The sequence below is a fragment of the Lasioglossum baleicum genome, chromosome 3 (assembly GCF_051020765.1).
Source record: "Lasioglossum baleicum chromosome 3, iyLasBale1, whole genome shotgun sequence".
NCBI lineage: Eukaryota > Metazoa > Arthropoda > Insecta > Hymenoptera > Halictidae > Lasioglossum > Lasioglossum baleicum.
This window is the reverse complement of record NC_134931.1, coordinates 8,730,944-8,753,636: the sequence shown is the minus strand read 5'-3', so window position 1 is coordinate 8,753,636 and position 22,693 is coordinate 8,730,944. Positions and strand designations below refer to the sequence as shown.

At 40.7% G+C, this 22,693-nt stretch overlaps 2 protein-coding genes across 13 annotated transcripts in view; one reads left to right on the top strand and one right to left on the bottom strand.

The window, feature by feature from the left end:
• LOC143221881 (CD151 antigen) overlaps window positions 1-22,693 on the top strand; it is a 163,916-nt gene that overhangs the window by 70,398 nt on the left and 70,825 nt on the right. The window contains exon 1 of one of the 5 annotated variants that reach the window (XM_076447503.1): window positions 19,158-19,268. The exons of 2 other annotated variants lie outside the window; for them this stretch is intronic. Coding sequence is in view for 2 of the 3 variants with exons in the window: in XM_076447500.1 (XP_076303615.1) it covers window positions 20,952-20,998 (47 nt within the window). In the remaining variant the exon portion in view is untranslated. Of the gene's footprint in view, window positions 1-19,157; window positions 19,269-20,319; window positions 20,999-22,693 lie in introns of those variants that run through there. 2 more of the 5 variants (XM_076447502.1, XM_076447500.1) reach the window with 2 other exon arrangements.
• Window positions 3,692-21,263, bottom strand: LOC143221887 (uncharacterized). Of its 8 annotated transcripts, XM_076447528.1 has the most exons (4): window positions 20,359-20,680; window positions 20,152-20,282; window positions 15,836-15,855; window positions 3,692-13,154 (listed from the first exon to the last, which is right to left on the bottom strand). In XM_076447528.1, the coding sequence occupies exons 2-4, from the start codon at window positions 20,173-20,175 to the stop codon at window positions 12,860-12,862; spliced, it is 339 nt and encodes a 112-aa protein (XP_076303643.1). In that variant the 5' UTR covers window positions 20,176-20,282; window positions 20,359-20,680; the 3' UTR covers window positions 3,692-12,859. The 8 variants fall into 8 exon arrangements, 4 of the variants coding, with proteins under 4 accessions (XP_076303643.1, XP_076303646.1, XP_076303644.1 ...); XR_013011885.1 differs by lacking the exon at window positions 20,152-20,282 and having other exon boundaries at window positions 3,692-14,983; window positions 20,359-20,904; XR_013011883.1 differs by having other exon boundaries at window positions 3,692-14,983; window positions 20,152-20,858.

Below are 22,693 nucleotides of genomic sequence, written 5' to 3'. Positions count from 1 at the left end.
TCCGTCAGTCGGTGCGCGTTTTATTGCGGCCATTGTGTACGGTGCCGGTCGTCGGGCTCCGATGGAAATATCACCATTTGAATACAGCCCCGGACCGGTTATTTATTTTGCGTCCTAATAGCCGGGACGGACCGAATCCTCTCTGGCGGGATGACTCGGGAGAATCACGGTGTTGTGATTCGAAGCGACCGTGACCGTCGCGGCTACCGATCAAACACTCGTTCATAGCACCCGCGACGCGACGCGTAAAATTAGCAACGGGCCGCGTACATCAAGGGTGGTCCCAGAGTGTTTCACTCGTAAACACAACGGGATCGTTTGTTTTTCCTGATGATGAGCGGATTTCGTCGAGGAGACCTTACACCTTACCTCGGATTTGTTTTCCTTTCTTCGCCATTTCTTGCTACGCCACAGAAAAAAGGACTATTCTGATGGTTCGATAGCTGAAAAACTGAAAGTGTTTCGCCGAAGCAAATTGTCCTATCTATGCTGCTAAATGAAAATAAAGGCACAAATTTTTAAAACTTGGGTTCATGTCTTCTGGAGAAATTGTTTGAATTTATTCTGGCTGTATGATAATTTTAATAACGAACGTCTCTAGTCCTACCTCTAATTTATTACGAATTCGAAGGTCCACGGTCTGCTCACTGCTAATTACATAACCCCAGACGTTTGAAGATCGAAATTATGTTTGTTGAACATTTAGGACTGATAAATGTGACAATAAAGGTAATATTTTCCCAAAGTTCACTGGTTTCGAACGAGGATGAAACTGTCTGTGGCAGATAGGTTGCGTCCGCCATTTTTGCAAGGCGTCCACCGTCCCACCAGCAATAAGTTCTCGGCAAAGAGGAATCTTGACGATCGCGTCTCCACAGTTGATAAGAGGATCAGTCTCGTTTCGTCGCGCTCCAAGTTTCGGCATGCGCGATTCGCGCCCGATTTCCGGCTTTGCATGCAATCTTCGCTGCAGGCTGAGGGTGACCACCCCCTCAGTCCGTCTCACTACCACCACTGTGCGAAGACGAAACTCGATAGAACGAATTATCTCGAAACTTGCCGAATTAAGGGCGCGAAAGACTGAATTAAACCTAGGGAACTTCGAAATTGCTCGGGGAAATTGCTAATTTCGTGGAAGTGAAGAAAGGTAATCCTTCTTGAAACACTTATGGCTTATCTCTCGTTAGATCGATCCGAACAAGTCCACCTACAAGTTGCTGACAATAATCGTTAAATTCTGACTTGAGCTACACTCAGTAAAATAAGTCTCCGTACACCCTTTAAAACAGAATAACTTTTTTATAATTGTACCAAAAGATCTGATTATTTGTAAGCAATTAGAAGAGTATTGGTTTACTAGATTATGTGCAAAAAAGATTTTACAAAAATTACAATTAATATCAGGTCACATGCAAAAATAAAAGAAGCATTTTTTAAAACTTTTTTATTTGGATCCCTAATGAAAATTTAAAATATATGGTTTGTAAATCTATGTTAGTTACACACATGCATCGAAATCGGTTGTCGCAGGAGAAAACGAGACGCATCGAAAGATGTACGATTCTGTGGATTTTAAGCAGAAACTGATCAAAAGTCTTGTGAAACTACGATTTTCAGCATTTTTAACCGGTTGTAGCTCGTGTGTATGTTAATCGATTTCGATGAAATTTTCAACTGGTGTGGAACTACTATAGATCTACAAAACATATATTTTTTTTCATTTTTATTATGGGCTCAAATGAAAAAGTTTTAAAAAGTGCCTTTTTTATTTTTGCATGCAACCTTGTAAATTGTAGTTTTCAGAAAATATTTTTTGCACAGCATTCAGTAAACCAATGATTCTAATCGCTTACAAATCATTGGGTATAATTATAAAAAAGGTATTCTGTTTTAAAGGGTGTGCGAAGACTTATTTTACTGAGTGTATGTATCATTATTATATCTTTGCACGCATCAATTGCAAAATACAGGAGCTCTAATATGAAACTGTACTTTCCTCATAAACAATTATAACGTGTCGAAAATAATATACCGACATTCATGAATTCTCTTAATCATTTGACTGTTCTAGATTGCTCCTACTATTTTTTGTGATGAATGCATAAAATCCACAGTCTAATAGGAGAGTCCACAGAATCGTTCTCAGTGAAAACATTTTCATAGCATATGCACTTGAGGTGCAATAAATTCCTGAAGTTAAAAATTGCATCTAAAGATCTGTAATGAACCCAGTAATCCTAATAAATCGATTCGAAGACGTCACTCCAATTAACCCGGCTAATCTACACCAATAATTTGCACCAAGATGGTTTAATCCCATCCCTGAGAATTCGCAGAAAACGTCCACATGCCTCTGTCACTGACAAAACCTTTCCCTAAAATCCGATAAGCGATAGAACAGCTTGAGGGAACGAATGCTATCGAATAAATCGCCGCCACCCCTGTGTTCATTGACACCGGCCCTTTAACGAGAGGAAACTTCAATTGCGAATCAATGCCCCCATAATTAGCCGGGTCCTGGGATACCAGCTGGAAACTTGTTAACTATCGACTTTCCTCGCGGAGGATCCCGACTCCGAACGCCGGATTACACGGGCCAAAAGAACGAAAATCCGATTGGCAATGTAATCGAGGATTACCGAGGCCGGCTCTCCCTACTTAGCCCAACCCCTTTGCCCTTTTCCCTCGCCTTCGCCAACCCCCTGATCGCCGCAAACGCGGTCTAATACCCCGAGAATTCCATTCCAGCCTCGACCCGCCGCTCTGCGCGTTATTCTATGGTCATTTAATCCAATCTATTATCACGTGAAACTGTTCCGCTTCCATAATTAGAGAATCATATGGTTGATATATAAATTTCAGAGAGGCAAGACGAGTAATTCCTTCGCGATAATGCTCATTGTCATAGCACAGCTGTTGTCGCCGCGCGCCGGAGTGAGACATTGATTTCTTTTTGATGAAAGTAGGGTAAATGTACCTATTACTGCCGGTGTATGTCCTACTGTGGTTGTGGCGTTTTTGGGTGTAAATACCGCGCGTAAAACGCACAAGCATTTCGTGACAACGTACAAGCGTTATCGTGACGACGCACAAGGAGCGCGCAAACGGAAACGGGGATTGCCACGCCGAGGAACGCGGGAGACACGAACAAGAGAGTTGAAAAGCGGCAAAGCGAACGGGCAGAGGCCACGACAGAGGATCACGATCACCTCCATCCTTCTGTTCTCCAAAATAGTACCGGAACAGCGGTATATTTTGTCCCAATCAGATTAAAATACGTATATACGAATTTTGTACAGTTCAATGAGATTGTATTTTTGTTGGCGAGGCAAACAAAATTGTCAAACATTCTCATATTTTTATAAACTCAGGATTTGCAAAAAAAAACATATGATATTATGCTACAGTGTCAAAAATTAATAAAAGGTTCATTCATTTAAAATGTAATAAATAAATAAAAAAATTATGCGTTACTGTACTCAGGATTTATTTAAATTAATGCCCAGATACGTAGTTTGTTTCTGTACGTTGGTATATTTCAAATTCTCAGCACTACGTAGTAATACGTGCAAAATGTTATCGATTTTATTTTTTAATATTGGGTTGGCAAATAAGTTCATTCGGTATTTTAGAGTGGAATAAATCACAAAAACCGAACGAACTTACTTGCCAACCCAATATTTTCTTGTTTTGTATTAGGTTTCTAGGGCCGCCAATTTTTTTGTATTCATTCTTCCATAATATGCTTACATATATTATTATCTCATGACAAATTAGAAATATGTGTAATAATACCGCAGTAATCGGTAGAGTTACCCTACAGCGATTAGTGGACGGCGGATCTGTGTATGCTTTATGTATTCTCTGTATTCTTTCAATTACCTCATTAAGCTGAAAATAATACATTGATGTCTGAATCTTTTTAACATGTCAAAAAATTATGCGTTCCCATTTTTACCATAAATGCGGAAAATTCACAGTCTAGTGAAAAAGCACAAATATGCGTATTTCATTGCAATTAACGCATCTACCGCGCAGATTTTAACCTCCAGGCTATCTAGCCGAGCAAATACGGTACGTTCCTCACGCGCGCGTCTCCCTCGTCGAATGAGAATGAACAGCGTATAGAGATCTATTTGCACGATGATGGAACGGAACGTCTGGAAGCGCGCTATCGAAGAAAAACGGAAACAAATCGAGAATAGAGGCTGATGGAAATCGGGGATTTTTATTTCGGAACGGAGAGATCGTCTTACAGGAGACGCGGGACTGCGAAAGTGTGTTTTTCGTCGCATCGTGCACCAGAAGATGCTCGTTTTAGTCGGATTGGATCGCGTGTCTACGTCTACCTCGCGCTCTACATTTTCCTCCGGCTGTCCTTTTCCTGCTCCCTTTTGCACCGATGGCAGAACCGTGGTGGGATGCATTGATAATATTGGTGAAATATCGCTTCGAAAACGCTGTGTTCGCGATACTTCCGCGACAAGTGGGTCCAAACTTTTAGCTGCGCACGTGTCTCCTTTCGGCTGTGTAGATGATTCAAGCAGAGAACAAAAGTGACAGATTTATTGTACTGTTGTGTAAAATGATTGAATACGTGTCTTTGTTAGAGGATGTTTGATACAAATTGAACTGGTTCTAAGGAAATTCAATCTTGCCATCTCTTTGACTTATTAAGTACCTAATATTTATTTTCAAGACGATTGGTGCCAAATATTAACACTAGAACTGCCGAGCACTAAACGCAATTGGCATACATTGCCCTATATTGATGACAAAATATCATTTACTTAGATTTCGTTTCAATTTTGTTTAAATATGTGCTTCAGTAGAGAAGTTCACTAAAAAATTTCTCAGAAAAACATATTTATAATTTTAATATTTCTAAAAGAACAAATCAGGAACAAGTCATTTTGACTCATTCGGTAGTTATAGTGTTAACACGCTCCGTGCCTGGCCGTTTTTCCTCGATTTTTTATTCTATACTAGACGGGAGTGGTTGCTCGCTCGCCTCGCGAGCTTCGCGATTAGGGAATATCGTATACTCGTTGATCGCTTGGATCCTTGTTATAGCAGAGAAATGTTGTAAAATAAAAATGTTATAATGTCGATAATGCAAACAGACGTCGATAATGTAAATTTCTGTTGAAATATTGATTAAAAGCTGCGACGTACTATTGAAATATTGATTAAAAGCTACGACGTTCGTTTTTTTGTTGTATTGAAATATGATTCTAAAAGCACTAATAGTTTTTCCCGAATTTTCCATTTTTCCGTGATACTTTTCCAATTTTTTTAAATCTAAAAACCTGGACTACAACGAACATTTAAAAAAAAATTAGCCAAATCGGTCCAGCCGTTCTACCGTGATGTCGTGACCAACGAACAGCATTTGATTTTTATTATATAGAGATATTCTAGTCTCAACGCAGTCTGAAGTTGAACCAATCAGTGGTACACGTGGCACGGAACGTGTTAAATTGAATTTGAAAAAGTATTCACATTTGAGGATGGCGGTGCGCTTGGAATGGCAGTGGAACCTGGATTAACCGCGGTTCGATTATCCGCGGCCTCTGTTCGAAAAAAAGTCTGTCCTTCCCGCCAGCAGGAGGTAGACATGTCAGGTACGCGTGGCGTTTATAAGTCTCTATTGTCCTATACATTCCTTAAGAAGTTTTCTAAAAGAAGGAAAGATAGTGTTTTGCCATGTGATTGCCATAAATTCTAGTCTTACAACGGTCGCTCTCTTTTCTGTTTTTTGTCTCAGCACTATTGTCGTTCGACATACAGTACGGCCCAGCTAAAAAAGTTGTAAAAATCAATTTTTACTATTGTTTTTCACAATTCCGTCCAAATGCATTTTTTCAACATATTTTTTATACATCATTTACTAAACTAGTTCTTCTAGCCTTACAGAAAAATTGAAGTCGTTTGGTCCATTCATAAAAAAGTTGTTCTGATTTAAAGTGTGTGGAATCAGTTATGCTCCTTACTGTACATAATGCCGTCCCTAAACTCTTGAGAAAAATCTTGTGTGACATCAGTATCGTTCGAACCGTGGTAAAGACGTGTCGCGGTTGTGATCTATCATCAGCTGTGCAGTTCGTTGACCTGACCGTACGTCCCTTAGCTTTCGGCACTGTCGTATACCTAACGTCAGCTGTGCAGCTCGTCTCCGAATGGCCCAGTGACGCACATTCCATGCAGCAACTGCATTTACGGCTGAATAAGTGAGTTCTTAATTAAATCAATTTCTGCTCCTTCTCTTGTTCGCTGCTTCACCGCGATGCGAAACCAACGCATTGGAATAGAATACTAGAAGTAGAACCTGCCGTTGTGGCCGACTCCCCCCTCCCCCTTGGCGCGCTAAGGTCGCTCTTTGATTGATACGTGTTTTTTTGTCAATAACTCCTCAACGAAACCGTGGCGGACATTTTGGCAAATGAAAAAGTCGCTTTAAATGACCTCAAAGGTCTGACAACTGACAACAAAGAATTCCGACACGAGAGGTGGCCCCGATAATCGAAGTTCTATTTTGTAGCAAACTTGTCTGTAACAAATTGCAGCGTTTCGCGCACCGATACATATCCCGAGCAGGGTAAACAGACGATTGTTTGTTCCGAACGTCCGCGAATTAATCCATAAAGTTCGGTGTTTGCCTAAAGTTCAACGGGTCTAATTATTATTATTAATACCGGTGAAGGTTCTGTATACATTCGAATCCGGTCGATCTGGACTCGAGGATTTACATGCAACGGTCGGGTGATTCCACAACCCCGCGACGCGACGTCCTGTGCAAACAGGCACTACGTTGAAATTCGAAGCGTTCTCGGGGCGGACAGTAGTAAACCCGGCCTGCTACCGGAAGGAACTATTCGAGGATCCGTGTGTACCACGCCGCGCCGGAGGATACTATAGCTATGTGTATAGTGTATTCAAACTACGGGCCTTAATGGATTCGGCGAACTCGAAGACTGCTTTCAAGGAGCTTCTCTCTCTCTCTCTCCATCTCTCTCGACGCTATTCTGTTTGCTCTCGTATCGTACTTTTCTTTCCATCGTCAGGCAAAAACCGTAGAGACGTTTCCTGCGCGGTCCCGATTTCCGGCTAAGTAATTGCAGCTGCTCGCGGAAATATATTGTAACCTCCTTCGACGCGATGCACGAGACGCAGTCTTGTCGACAACGGTCTTCTGACTTCCATTAACCAAGCAGCAAGATCGAGATTCTTTCAGTTCCGATCGCGTAATCAAGCTGGAATTAATGGTGAAAGAAGAAGACTGTTCGAAAGGATTCGTGTTCGATCGGTTTTCAAAGTAACTGTAACTGCATTTTACAAACTGCATTTTACATTTTTGACATTAAACCTACCACAACTATTGAAATTATAAAGATGCTTTTATAAGAAGTTGATTGAATGAATATTTTTAGCAGAGCACGTTTTACAATAAGAACCGCACTAACAAGTTTAAATAAATTCAATCTTGTCATTTTTATAATAAAATTATAAGGCGATGAAAAAGTAAGGATGATATAGGAACACAAAAAAAATAAGATGAAACTTGTTGATAAGTATATAATTTTACAAAAAAAATATATAAAAAGATTTTTTAAAAACCTCGCTTATATTAAAATGCACTAAAAAGGAAAAAATAATTTTTTTAGGCATTAGTGACTATAAAAAAAGGCCCACGAAGATTACGTCAATATAGTTTAGCGCTTCATGCTTTTATTTATAGTCACTAATGTCTAAAAAAATTATTTTTTCCTTTTTAGTGCATTTTAATATAAGCGAGGTTTTTAAAAAGTTGTTTTTATATATTTCTTTATTTTATTTTTTTAGTCTTTTTTAAATGGAACGCAAGATATGGTAATACTGGTATGAAACAGTAAGATATATATATATATATATAGAAACGCGCAAGATATGGAAATACGCGAGATAGAATGAGGGGATGACTCGGAGACGATGTATCTTGATGGAATCCGAAATTGTCCGAAATGGAACTGAATGAACGGAACACCATAACCACACTGAGCTCCTTCGGTGCGAAGTGGGCCAGTGGAGTGGGGATGAGTCGGAGTGGGAACACGTAGTGAAGTAGGGAGCGCTGGCGCGCGGAGTGGTGATCGCTGAACGCGATGACGTACCACCGAGCATCGCGTGGCGGGGTGTGACGGTTAATATAAAAAATTTTTTTCTCCTAGACGCACAGTTTTCTTTTTAAATTTGTTTTTTAATATTGTATTGTCATCCAGTTCTGCGCTATGCTCAAAGTTTCAAGTGTTTAGGTCATCGGGAAGTGGGTCATCAAAGTCGATTCCAAGATTTGACGTATACAACAACGACAACTCGGCAAGCTATTATAGGCGTGGTAAAAAATGTATATCATTGTATTCAGGAGAGTCTACAGAATCCCACTGCAAAACATTGGAATAGTTTTAACAGTAAAATTAATTAATGAAAGCGGAAAATTGCAGAAAAGAGTTCCATCAACATTTCAACAGCCTAAACACGATCGCTGTGCGCTTTTCCCGTCGCTGAGCAAACGTTCGCAGCAGCTTTCAAACGGTGCTAAACTGTCCGAAACACATTGTCGAGTGTGCATGGTACAGTAAAATCACCGGCCATCCACGTATTCCGCTTTGTGTCTCGTGTACATTTGATCGATCGGTGCAAGTTCGTGATCGCCGAGATCGATTCAACGGAGGGTCAGGTAGGGCGAGTACATCGGGTACGTGTTCTTCGTTCGTTTTCAATATTTGCGTAACTTGTAGCTTATTGACCTCTGTCCTTTTAAAGTTGTTCGCAAACCGATCTCTTTTCTCTAATCGAATGATCGAAAAGTCGCGGGTATTTTAACACTGAGAAAAATCGAAAAAAGAGAGAGAACAGCCATCGGCCGGGTAGCTTAACGACCAGGGTGCACCTAGCTCTGGTGGTCGCGGGTTCGCGTGTTCCACGGTTTATGCTTTTTTTTAGACCGACGCTGGAAAAACCGTGTCCGGGAGACCGTAAAGCCACCGAGTGCCGAAACAAAACAGGAAAATCCAATTTGTCCGCGTTTACCCGCGTTCTGTGCTCGCTCTGGGAAAGGGGAAACAATTCCGTGTCGTTTATTTACCATAGGAAACCCGTTAGTCTTGCGCAATTTCAGCGAAATCCATATCGACAGGACGGGACTAAATAAAATCCTGGATCGTGAGAACATCAAATTTTATTACCTGTCGGACCACCTGCAACTTTGCTCTGACGATGTTGAGACCCGTCGTGGTACCGTAATCCCCGAAAAATCGGAAAATCGATTATTCTTTAGCAGCTACTTCTGTACAGTAGGAAATGGACGTTGAATTATTTGCGATTTCCAACATTTTTTGGTTTAACGAAATATTCAGAAGTAGTTCACGCTTTCACGATCAAAATAAAAAAAGATCAGCTGAATCCGAGATTTGCGGTTGCCAAGATAAAAATTCATAAAGTTTACTGAACAAAGAAAAAAATCGGAATCGCTAGAATGAATAATTAAATCTTCATATTTTATATTTCCTAAACATATTCAAGGTGACAAAAATGACGACTTAAACACCCCCTAAAATCGCATGAATAATATCATATTCGTACTAACATCCAAGAACAACACCGACTTTACACAAAGTCCGCTTTGTGTCTACTACACTAAAAATTTTTATATAAAAAACCTGCTCGAAAATTTACGTGGGAGGTAGCAGAAGATCCACACCAACTACTCAAATCAATGAACCGAAGGTCACTCGCCTGTACATACGAGAAAAAATTCAATTCCGCCCTCTCGAAGAATTTCTGATTCGTTTCTTTCTTCCGGTTGAAATTTCGGGATCCGCACGGGTGCCGTTTATGCAAATCGGCGAGGAACGGACCCGCGAATATATCAGCGTGGATCGTAGCGCCGTGGAGCGAATATGGGGTAGAGTGGAGGGTCGCTAAACGTCCGTTCGCGAACAATTTCCGAGGACGCCTCGTACCCTCTGTCGCCGGGGCTCGTTACGGGAGCAGGTTGTCGAGCAGCATCTGCACAGCCGCCGCGGCGCGACCCGATGCGACGCAACGTTTCGTGTCCGTTCGCCATAATCTCTTCCCGGAACTTTCCCCGTTTTAACTTGCCACGAGACCCGTTCCCCTTTTCCGAGCCAAGGGAGAACCGTGCAAGGGGGCGGAACTCCATTCCCGAAGCAGAGATTGCTCTCGTTGGTCCGCGATTCTACCCGGTGCGCCGCGAGATTGCAAGTCGCTTCAACTTTTAACCCCGTCACGCCGGAGATACTTCACCGACTCCTCTCTCGTCCCGTCCTTTTTTTCCGCGGGCAGATGTTACGCGTCGTACGCGATTTTTCCGCGTCCTACACCCTTTCACCGAGCGACGGAAACGCGACAGAAACCGCGCGTAGTCTGCGGTGAAAGTGGCATGACACTGCCTTCAACGCCCCTCTGGTGGATAGAGGCTGTTGCTAAAATGGTTAATCGCGGCTGAAATGCTTTGCTCGGTACTGTGATTGCGGTGTGGTTTTGAAAATTGCGGGGAGGGTTGGTTCTCTAGGGGTGAGTAGTTCTGTTGAGACGTTTGTTGTGGGATTTTGTGGTGTCGAAGGTTGCGGCAGTTTTAGTTGACAGTTGCTCTGCCTTTTGTTTGCAACCAGCCTGCGAACACAGCACCAAACATGTAATGAACAAGTAAAAACAGTTCATTTCACTCTACCGAGCCCAAAACGTGTAAATGTGAAACTCTTTATACACAGGGTGTTCCAGTAAGAAGTGTTAATTTAAATTATAAGAAAACGCAGTTTTTTACAATTAACAAATTTTTACAATTTTTAATGACACCTCTTAATGGAAGACCCTTTAGAAATGAGAGTGTCCAAGCAGTAGATCGTATTATCAATGTTTATAAACGGACCATGTATTTAACAAAACATATTACGTGTAACGCAAAGGATGTTTAATCAACGACTAACAAATTTTCCAAACAAAACGCGCTCCCTCATGCATACTCATTTCTTTACTTTTATTAAATTTTTATCAATTATAATTAAAATACGTGCGGTATATTTTTATGTTTTTCTTTCACATACTTGTTAGCTGTCTGTGCGGCGTAGTTTCTATTCCTCTTCTCGTTCATAGTACGTAAATAAAATCCTTACTCTGAAAATAAGTGACAGAGGAACTACGAACGAGACGTAATCTCTTGAAAGAAAAGCTAAAAGTAGAAGTTGAAATGAAAGTTGATGTCACTATCACAAATGTTTCAGGCAACGGTGACGCTCGTACACGAGAAAGCAGTGCGGAGTCGATTATTAAAATTAATCGAGCGCAGGACGCGTTGCAGCCACGCGACACGTAGTGCATTTTTCTAATTGAACCGGTCCTCGCGGGGCAAACGGCGCCAGATTAAAAACGGGCTTACAAGTTTCTCCCCGCTACCGAGGTATAAACGGCTGTTGTCCTTCCTCGTAATTACGGGTCGGCAGTTATTTAACAGGTATTAGCAGCACGCAGGACGTTTTAATTAAATTAGTAGTCCCCGCGTCCCTCGCAAAGGAGACCTGCGGTATGAAATCGACCGTGCCACGAAATTATCAAACTCAGAATTTCCTCGATGGCTATAGTCAATCGATCCGCGCAGATTTCTACTCCAAATTTGCATAATTGCCACCCCTCGTCTATAACTCCTCCAACTACACTTTCAGATCGTTTCGGACTATCAATCCTCTTTAAGTAATTCCTGAATTGTTTTTAGGGGTTCGATGTAAGCTTGTATTAATTTAGAATTTTTGCTTCGATGCGTTAATGAAGTTAGTTTTCGGTAGGTGTGCTAATGTCTGCTGGGTCGATGAACCCGAGCATTATGGGATTAATTACCTGTACTGGTCTCAGCATTATGTAATCATAATTTTACCTCGCTTAACCGGCTGCCAGGTTATATCGTACCTTTCGTATAAATATCATTTATTTTATTTGCATCAGAGGCAAATACTCGCGAAATAATTATTGCGCTCGCAGCAATTTAGAGATTCCCTTCCATTGGATTCAGTGGAACGTTTAAATGAGTCTGATTAACCTGATTTTATTTAAATGTCTTATGGTTAATTGAACTGCACAAAAAGTCTGTACAAATATATTTGTCTACAGCTTATTAATTTCAGATTTTTATTCAAGAGGACTGCACTTAGAAAGCATTAATTCTACGACGTTTGTGTATAGAATGATTAAACTATAGATTTATTCGACTTATTATGGACTTTGTGAATTTATTGTACTTGCTCATTTCCGAAATAGAAAAAGAATTTTGGTGTGAAACAGTTCCCCGAGGAATGAAAGAAATATTTCATTTACCTTATTTTGCATCTCATTGTGAGCATTGAACTTGTAGACCTTTATGCCAATTCCCATTTCCATACTTTATCTTATAAAGACTACAATGAGAGACAATGAGAGAAAGACTACATTGATCAAAGGATTCGTTGTACAAAGAATAATATAACAATACCATTCCTTCCTATTAGTATGCACACTTTCCTTTATTTGAAAAATTTGTATTCTACTTCTGCATATTCTTTGTAAATCCATAAAAGCCCTCGGTCGAATAAATTCGCCAATTTTGTTCACTATTATAAGAACTCCGTAAAAATAATTTTTAGAAGTAATCAATGACATAATTGACAAGTTCAATCGCTGTCGATTCGTTTGTCAGTGTCCTGAAGGACTTAATGAGACGAAACGTATCCAACGTGAAGTCACTTCAGCGACCTGGGATGATCGATGAACACGAACCATCGTGATCCATCGTTTCTAATTAGGGGAAAGTACGTCTTATATAATCGATCCATTAAATTGAAACACGGCCAAGACAAAGGGAAAGGTCGCTTGACTCCCGTTCCCGATCCGGTTTCCATGTAATCAAGATATTCCTGCCGAGGGCGAGTCTTTCCCGTGTCATCCGGGTTTTTCTTCCACGCCCACGTAATCGTGTAGGTATAGTGTACGTACATATGTGTACACGCTCATATGCGGACGGTAGCGATGGCAACGAGCGGACCATTTGGAACCACTGGATCGTCCTCTTCCTTCCGTGACGGATATTTATTAACTCTTCCGTTTGATCTTTGTCCCAAGCCACTTTCCTAAAACATAAGATAAAATTCTTAAAACAACTTCAAAAATTCTGATATAATTTTTATTCTCTCTGGTATAATTTAATCTAGATCCATTCGTTGTATCAAAGTTACTGTTTCACTGGAGGAACTTTAAAAACACTAATCTTTCTGATGTGCTTCCGAATTTCAGCCTATATTTATTTAATACATTTCTATTTACAGTGAACCGCATTAATATTCGGACGCTCAAAAAAAGAAGATAACTTTTTTAATATTGTACTGTACCATTTGAACTTTTTTTTGGAAAGCTAGAGCAATTAGTTTACTACAGGATGTGAAAAGAAATTTTTTCAAAAATTCCAATTGGTCGGAACTGTAGAGAAAATACTAAAAGTTGCATTGTACGATTTTTTTATGCGGGCCTATATCGAAAATTTTTAAAATACGTTTTGTAGATCTGTGTCGATTATATGCATTGTGAAAGTTTCATCGAAATTGGTTGACGCGGGAAAAAACAACAGGCATAGAAAGATTTAAAGATCCTCAGATTTATTGCGATTAGAGGCCGAAAATCGTGAAAAATTGCAATTTTGACCGTCTTTAAACGTTTATAACTCATTGCTACGTCGATCGAGTTTGATAAAATTTTCAAAGTACGTTTCATTGATACAGATCTACGAAATGTATTTTTAAAATTTTCATTTTAGACCTACATAAAAAAGTTGTAAAATACAACTTTCAGTATTTTCTCTGCAATTCCGACCAATTGCAATCTTAAAAAATTTGTTTTCACATCCTGTAGTAAACTAATTGTTCTAGCATCTAAAAAAATTGTCTCTCTAGAGCGTCCGAATATTAATGCGGTTTACAGTATATTGTTTTGCTAGGAAAATAAAATAAAGAGTCCTAGAACATATTGAAAATTCCAAATGTTCTAATGTGGTTCTGACATTTATTTTAGATTTATTAAATTTATTTTAGTCGGTCTACCTGTTTGCGAGAAAACTAAGCTAAAATCCTACATAATTTTGAAAGTTCCAAACTCGTGGATCTAAAATTCGTTGAAGCGAACACGCTGATGTAGACATAAAATACATTCTACACGAATAAAACAATAATGTACACACTCTTTACTCCGAAAGATCAAAAATCAACAAAACAATTCTTGCTTTCCCCACACAGTCTCCCAAAACTTTACAAACGACAACAATTGTCAGCATGCCCAGAGTGTCTCTCAACATCCGAACCAATTTTACAAAACGTACAAAACCTACTCTGTACTTACAGAATCGCCTCACGGAAAACAGAATCGAGACGCGTACCCATTATTGCGTCGAAATGAATTCAATCTATTTTGAGAATCGAATTGCAGGCCGGTCCACAATGCTCGTCGATGGAAAAGGCCGAGGGGTGAGATCCATCGGCGTAGAATAAAAAAAAAGGAGAGGAAAAAAAGAGCGAGAAAAAACAGTGCGGAAAGACCGGACGCTGCTGGCTGCGTGCCGCGCGATTTGTTCGCCGATCGTTCGGCTCGACGGGAAAAAATCACGCAACAGCTGTTCCCTCGACGAGGGCTGAACGCCTAACAATTTGTCGGCCGGTCCACGGCTCTATTAACTTAATCCGATCATGGGTCCGAATATTTCATCGGGACAGGGTCAGCTCGCAGAGTCCGGAGAAATAAATTTCTGACCGGCTTGGTATCGTTCGGTCGGTGTTCACGGCCCTATGAAAACCTCGTGGAAAAATTTTTATTGTTCCACTCGCTTTCTAGTTTCTCCTCTGGTCCGTACTGACGTGGTACTGAATTTTACCTCTGGAAGCTTTTATCTTCTTGCACGATCATCTTTTAATATCTGTAATAAGTAGACTGCGGATTTTATACATTTATGACAATAAGAAAAATATATAAAAAAAATTTTTTTAAAACTCACTTATATTAAAATGCACAAAAAAGGAAAAAATAATTTTTTTAGACATTAGTGACTATAAATAAATGCGTGGAGCGCTAAATTATATTGACGTAATCTTCGTGGGCGCTCCACGCTTTTATTTATAGCCACTAATGCCTAAAAAAATTATTTTCTCCTTTTTAGTGCATTTTAATATAAGCGTGGTTTTTAAAAAGTTTTTTTTATATATTTCTGTATTTTCTGCTTTTTAGTCTTTTTTAAATGGAACGCGAGATTTGGTAATACTGATATGAAATAGTAAAATATAGAAACGCAAGAGAGACGACGTCTCTTGATGGAGTCCGAAATTGTTCGAAATGGAACTGAATGAACGGAACACCACAGTGTTCCACACTGTGGTGACCACACTGACTGAGCTCCTTCGGTGCGAAATGGGTCAGTGGAGTGGGGATGAGTTGGAGTGGGAGCGCGTAGTGGAGTAGGGAGCGCTGGCGCGCGTAGTGGGGATCGCTGAACGCAATGACGTACTACCGAGCACCGCGCGACGAGGTGTGACGGTTAATATTAAACTTTTTGTCTCCTGAACGCACAGTTTTTTTAAAATTTGTTTTTTAATATTGTATTGTTATCCAGTTCTGAGCTATGTTTAAAGATTCAAGTCTCTAGCTTATCGGGAAGTGGTTTAAAATTCGATTACAAGATTTAACGCATACAACAACAACAACGACAACTCGGCAAGCTAATATAAAGCGTGGTAATAAAATGAGTAGTATAGTAATAATTAGTACAACTTACACTCTGTCGTTTGCGATTGCCTAGAAGAAGAAAGAAAATTGATATTAGTCTTGTATTTTTGCTTGTTCAGAAGTTTGAATTGTACATTCGAACATTGCTTCAAATAACACATTAATTGCACCATATCATGTAGTAGTCTTTTATGGGAACGTTTAGCGAATGTCAGAGTATTGAATTTACCGTCAATTTTGCGGAAGATTATTATCCTGTGTTAAAGAGTATAAATGAGAGAAGTCGTCTAATCACTTTTTCAAATCAAATCACCTTTTCCAAAAATCTTCATCAACTAGAAGAACATGCCAATAAAAATGAAAATTGAAACTAACACCGGTCGATAAATATTTCCGAGTTCAAATCCCATTTGCTGCTTCACATTCATATTTTTCTCATCTTCCCCGATATTTGAAAATTAAAGTAATTTTAAAAAAAGAAGGTTCGTCGCTCCGTCTCAGGTCTATCAAAAGTTGTGCAATTTAGTTGGGAGAATGAGCAAATACTCGGCTGACAACGAGTGTTCGCACTCTCGCGGCGCGAGGTTCATTCGCGAATCTTTTCCCGCGGAACCGAGCTTTTTCACGGCTCGCCGCGGATGCTCAATGTATAATTTTACAGCGCGATAAAAGAGACACGGGACAGAGAGGCCAGATGGCTCGAAGAGTTTTATCGGGTTCGTTACGCGGCCGCGTCGTTCGACCGATCGATGCGATCGTCATCGAGGAAATCGGGCCCGCCTCGAAAACCATCGATCCACTGTCTCTTTCCCTCTATGCTGTGTTCGTTATTATACCCGGGGGTGTCAGCAGTGTCAACACGCGCTTTATGGAATTCGTGAGCGAGATGCCTCCTCCCGTCTTTCCTCGGTTGATAGTTGCGGCTCGCTTCTTATCATACAAGTGCGCTGTCGGGAAAATTAAATGTCTGTTGCCGGGGATTAATTGCTTTTCGGGTGTATCAAGTATGGTGCCGTAATAACCGGGAAAATGGAGGAGAGTAATTATCTTTGTTTGAGCGAGGTGTTAACCCCTAACTAGCCGAGTGTGCTCGGATGTACTTTCTATTAGGCGATCGCGGAAGTTTGTGTCTGATTTGAAAATAAAATACAAACAGTGTTATTGATATAGTAATTATATAGTATCCACAGTTACGTGTAAACAATCATCAATAAACCTGAATTTATTATTCCAAACTATAATGTCTTTACTTTTCATTGTTCAATTTCTTCTACGACGCTTTTACAGGATTCGGGCTCACATTGGTCCAGTTCCATTCCAGTCCAGCGACTAATATAAACAGTGTTTTCTGGGTTGATATTGATAGCCTACTTTTCGATCCAGTGTTTACCCCCACCATCAAGAAATCAGTATTCCAGCATAATTGGAATCCAGAGTCACCAGATCAGGTGTCATCATCAGATCACATCTCTCTCCCAGTACCTGGTTAGTCACATGATATTGCGTCACACGCACGACAGAGGCGGAACGCATCACGTGACCGGGCCGTAGCGAAAACGTGGGGGAATCGTAGAAGGGGAAGGTAGAGTGGGCACACAAGTCTTAATGTGGCGACTTTGCAAAAATCAGAGCTTCAATAATCGAAACCTCTCCAAACCAGCTGTCTGAAATCCCATATATACGTGTACTTTTTCCAAACTTAATTAATAGTTCCACAATGAGATTTGTTTGTGACCAAGTCTCCCACAAATCCAAAAATTGAATCTCCTCCTTCATAAGAACTCTCTAGAATCCGATATACGATTATGTTGCCAAACCAACGGGAAAAGCTGAGCTGTTTCCCAGCAAAATGACTTGGAAAAAGATCCGCCTCGTTAATAGTTCCACGGTCGTTCGAAATGGCGACAATTACTGAGGCAGTAGTCCATTCGGCGCGCGGCTAGTCCGATTTACTCCCGGCGGGAGCTTTAAAAGGCATAAACGGCGACAGTTAGCGCGAGATAGCGTCGCGGCAGATGTCGGTCTATAATTTCGCCTATTTATGGTCGCGGAGGGGGATCAGGTTGGCGAGTTATCCTCGGACGCGGAGTGCTCTAAAATGCAAAAGCGTACACCGTCTGCGTCTGCGACGGCGGGCTCGGGGGATTTAATCATGGCCGGGTTAAAGACACCGTTTCTCACGGGCGTAAAAATTCGTTTTTACGGTAACAGGCGACCCTTTTCACCCGTCACGGGGGGGTTCCGAGAAATCGCGCAGGAAACCCCTCTTCGGTAACGCTGTTTCCCTTCCTGCCAAGAGGGGAGCGTAATTAACCGTTTATAAACCGGCGCGACGCGGAATAAAGTGGTCCGGCCGAATCCGCGCGGGTTCCGTTCTTTGCTACGCGGAAGTTACACCGGCCGTTATTTATCGCGGTTATTACGGCCGGATATCGCTCTCGCCACCTGGACAAGGCGACCGGGGCCGTTACCAGTGATCGTAAAGGACACTCGTTTCGTCTTTACGTCACCTCCGCCCCGAAATATGGGGATTACCAGAGCCACGAGTTCTGACGCGCATGCTGCCCGATCGTAAAACTCGTTCGCCGATCGCCACCTACGCGAAATCCTTCGCTAATCGGCTCGCACGATTTTGTTCCCGTCAGTTTTTCAATGGATAATCTGTCAATCTGAATGTCCTCTGAGTAGGTCGTTCAGAATAGCCTTGGGAAGTGTAAATTATAATAAAAAAACAGCATACCGAACCCGAGTGCTTTGTTTCTATTCTGTGCGAAGGTTAATGTATCTGTATTTGTGTCGGTGATTATTAGACTGCGAATTTTTATGCAAAATAAAAATTGTCCAAGTCTATTGCAAGACACTGAAATTGAATAAAATTATATTTTCTCTTTTACTGACCTTAGAACGTCTGAAACAATATAACAATATCATTAAATCCTTCTAATGTCTTTTAAATTATAAATCCATCAAATCCGCAGTCTAATGATTATAATACCGTGTGCCTCACCAGATATTACCATCTCGATTTACGTAATTGTTGGTACTCGCAGCGAGAAACGTTCTGATGCGTCAAGGACTGACAAAGATCACCTATAATTTTTTTAATGGAACAGTATATTTTTTATGCATCAATCGATGCAGCTTTTTATTGTCCATAAAAAAGTATTAGTTCAGGAGATATTTTAATAAATTTTTCTATCTATCGAGTACATTGATATCGACTCAAATTTATTAAACTGGTGAACGCAAATCTTTCGAACCGATTCAGATTCATATTGTGCACCACTAATAAAGGTGCTGGAAAATAATTGATTTAGATTCGAAAAAGTGGGGGTGAAATATATATATCATTTAGAAGGGATCTACGTACAATATTGAGGGGGACGCAGATACGATACTAATCCTCAGATCAGTCGCCACTCATACCCTGAAGAATGAACTACAACGTACCGTATCTCAATTCAAAAGTGAAATCGCGAACAGTAAGTGCCACAAATCATCTTTAACCACACATCAAACCGAGTTTCTCTGTACATACTACCAACAACCATAAAGCATAATCTAAAAAAACCAGCGTAAAGTCTCGCAAATCCATCGCAATCCGCAACGGGCTACGGGAAACAAAACCTTGGTAACAAACGCGTCAGGGAGGACGGTGCATTCCAGCGTCTTGCGAGAGGAATCGCTTTAAATCACTCTCGCGTTTGTTAAGGGGCTCTTTGTTGCTGTTTCCGTGGACATTCGTCATCTCCCACGCCGTAGCGCGGATCGAGGATCGCATGGAGCCTGTTGATCGATCTTTGTTTGCAGAAATTTCGAAAAATTTGCGACTAGAAAATTCATTGTAAAAATTCATGTTGACGAAATTCAGGAGAACAACCCCGAACAAAGGAACGATTGATACGAACGGATCCATGGCTGCTCTATGCAATTAATCTGCTGTATCCAACTGATCTGCGATTGTATCATTTAATTCGAATTGAATAATTTCGAATAATTTGTTGAAACATTCTCGTTTGAAGGGACGATGGAGGCAAACGGATCCATGAATGCTGAATGCAATTAATCCGCTGTATGCGGTTGTTTCGCGAACGCATTATCCGATTTCACACGTGGCAGTCACACGAAAAATTGACGATAATAAAATTCACAGAAACAACCCCAATCGAAGGAACGGTTGATTTAAGTGGAACGTGAGTGCTGGATGCAATTAATCCGCTCGATGCAGCCGATTTGCGAGCGCATTACTCAATTTCGCACGCTACAGAAAATTCGCACGAAAAATTGATGACCGAAAAATTCGCAAAAACAGCCCTGATCAAAGAGGCAATCTGGTAAAATGGATCTTTTTGATGTTGGACTCACCTGGCCCAGTTGATTCGCAGGCATTTTATCCAATTCTACATGGTGCAGAAAAATTGACGATAAAAATTATCGGCCAGGATGAAAAAGGAGGGAGGATGGAGACGAATGATCCATAGGTGCTGGATCCAAGACTGCGATCACATTATCCGAAAGATGTGAAGAAATTCGCAATAGAAATAGACGATAAAAAAATTCGCAAAAAACAACCTTGATTGAAGGTACGATCGATACAAATGGGCCATGGGTGCTGGTTGCAATTAGTCCACTGGATGCAGTCGATTCGCGAGCACATTATCCAATTCCGCACGGTGCAGAAATGCAAGAATTCACAACGAAGATTGTCCACAAAACTTTATGAAACCAGCCGCGATCGAAGGAAGGATGAAGGCAAATGATGCATAGGTGCGGGATCCAAGCTCGTCGAGTTGATCCGCGGTCGCATTATCCAATTTCGCACGGTGCGCGCGGTGCAATCGCGATTCGCAGAGGCGGATGGCGTGGGCCGATGCAGCGCGCGTCTCGTCGCGTCGCCCAAGTCCCCTTGTTGCAGTTTTCCCCGCCGCACGTTCTCGTTCTCGGTTCTCCAGCTGGTACACGCTGCGAGTTGCAACCTGCACGCTGCAGTCGTGCCGACCGATCGCCGCGCTTGCGGAACCGGCGATGATACCGGCACCGTGTCGATCTCCGACGTTTCGATACCGACGGGCATAATGATGTGCGAGAGGTAACCGAGCATTCGCTATTCCAGATTCGCGCAGTTCTTTCCGCGATTCGATTCGAGCTGAATCGCGCGGGACGATATGGAGGAGGGTCGTATCGATGCGTTTGCGATGCAGTTTCCTTACCAGTGCGTTTTTCTTCTTTTTATGCATATATTCAGATCGATTGGTAATGGTGCATTTCTCAACCGTGGTTTTCATGTTTCTGATTATTGCAAAAATAGTATTCATCGTTTTTTGCAAGTGGTGTATAGTTGATGCGGTTTTCAAACAAGTGCTTATTTTTTTATGTTGAAGTTGTTCGGTAATGGTGAATTTTTGGGTCGTGATTTTAAATGTTTGTGATTTTTAATATACGATCTTGTGATTGATGCAGCATAGGATCTACTTTTTACCTCGTTTAGTTGTTTTATGCTGAAATTGGTTGGTAATGGTGAATTTTGTTTGGCAGTGTTTTTTTAATGTCTGTGTGGTTTTAAATATATGCGATATTATGGCTGTTTAAAGAGTGAGGTCCATTAACCTTTACAGTTGATGTATAGTGAGCATAATTCTTAAACAAGAACCTGAGAAACAAGTGCTTTTATTCTTCTTTGGTTTTTAGCGTTTGAAGTCTGTTGACGATTGTAAATTCTCGAATAATAATTTCTTAGTGTCTACGGTTTTTCAAAGGTACATCCTTATGGTTGTCTTGAGTAGGATCCTTTCGTTAATCTTTCTAAATACTCGATGCATAGTTGGTGTTATTCTCAAACACACACACACACACACACACACACAAGAGTGCACACGGTACATTTGAATTAAATTCTTTAAATATTTTCTAGTAATAACATTAGCAAATAATAACTTTGAATTCAGAGAGATCCTCTCTGTATACTTCATCTGAAGAATCCGACAGTCTTCCGCAAACAATTTTATGAATTACTATAGCCGCTGCAACTCCCACACTCTTCCTCAGATTTCTTTTCATTCCGTTGTACTACATATAGTTGAGAACACCGTGAATTTCCGCGCGATAATTTCTGTCGCGAGGCGTGCACTTATGGTTATCGCGTGACACGTCTCCGTGTTTATTCACATGTTCACTGACACTCTCGGTAATTGCCGGCTTATGGTTATTAACGTATGTAACGTACGAGAGCACGCGGAGTCCATCGAAAATGTAATCCGGTTATGCAATGCACCTCTACCCGATGGTGATTAAAACGTAATATGTTGATTCGATTACGAGTTACTTTCGTTACTGAACGTTAATTGTTATTGACCTGGGATTGTAATTCAGACGATTATAGTCCGCGTCGATGCAAAATTCGCAATCGCAGATGGCTACTCGCGATCGAATTAACGGTTACATTTTCGTCGTGCACGGTTTACATTTCAACTGGTAACAGGAGATCGTGCGCGATGAAACAAGCATGGAATCAATGTTTGTCTAAACTGTAACAATCTGAAAATATTCCAACCGTGCTGTTGTCCACCTTTCAATTTTATGAAACAACCGCAACGATATTTACCACGTTGAGTCCGACGCAAATTCCCACAACAATCACATAAAATCACGATGGAAAAGAAAAGAATGGAAATAAAAATGGAAAAGACGACGTTTATCGTAACGATAACATATTGTGTAAACTTTTTCGCATTCACATTGTCTTCTTCACAAAATACATTTATTATTTTTTTTATTGTTTTACAATGTTCAGAACATTCTACTTATTCAGAGTCCAATTTTTACAAGGGATGGATAGGAGTTGAACAATATAGAAAATTCAATCAACATTTTTCTTCTCTCTAAAAACTCCCTAACGAAAACATTTTAA

Coding starts and splice junctions, on each gene's coding strand:
- LOC143221887 (XM_076447528.1), bottom strand. CDS start 20,175: ATGCCTGCGAATCAACTGGGCCAG. Junction 15,856..20,151: donor CTGCGAATCAACTGGGCCAG/GTGAGTCCAACA, acceptor TTCTTCTTCTAG/GCAATCGCAAACGACAGAGT. Junction 13,155..15,835: donor GCAATCGCAAACGACAGAGT/GTAAGTTGTACT, acceptor CTTATGTTTTAG/GAAAGTGGCTTGGGACAAAG.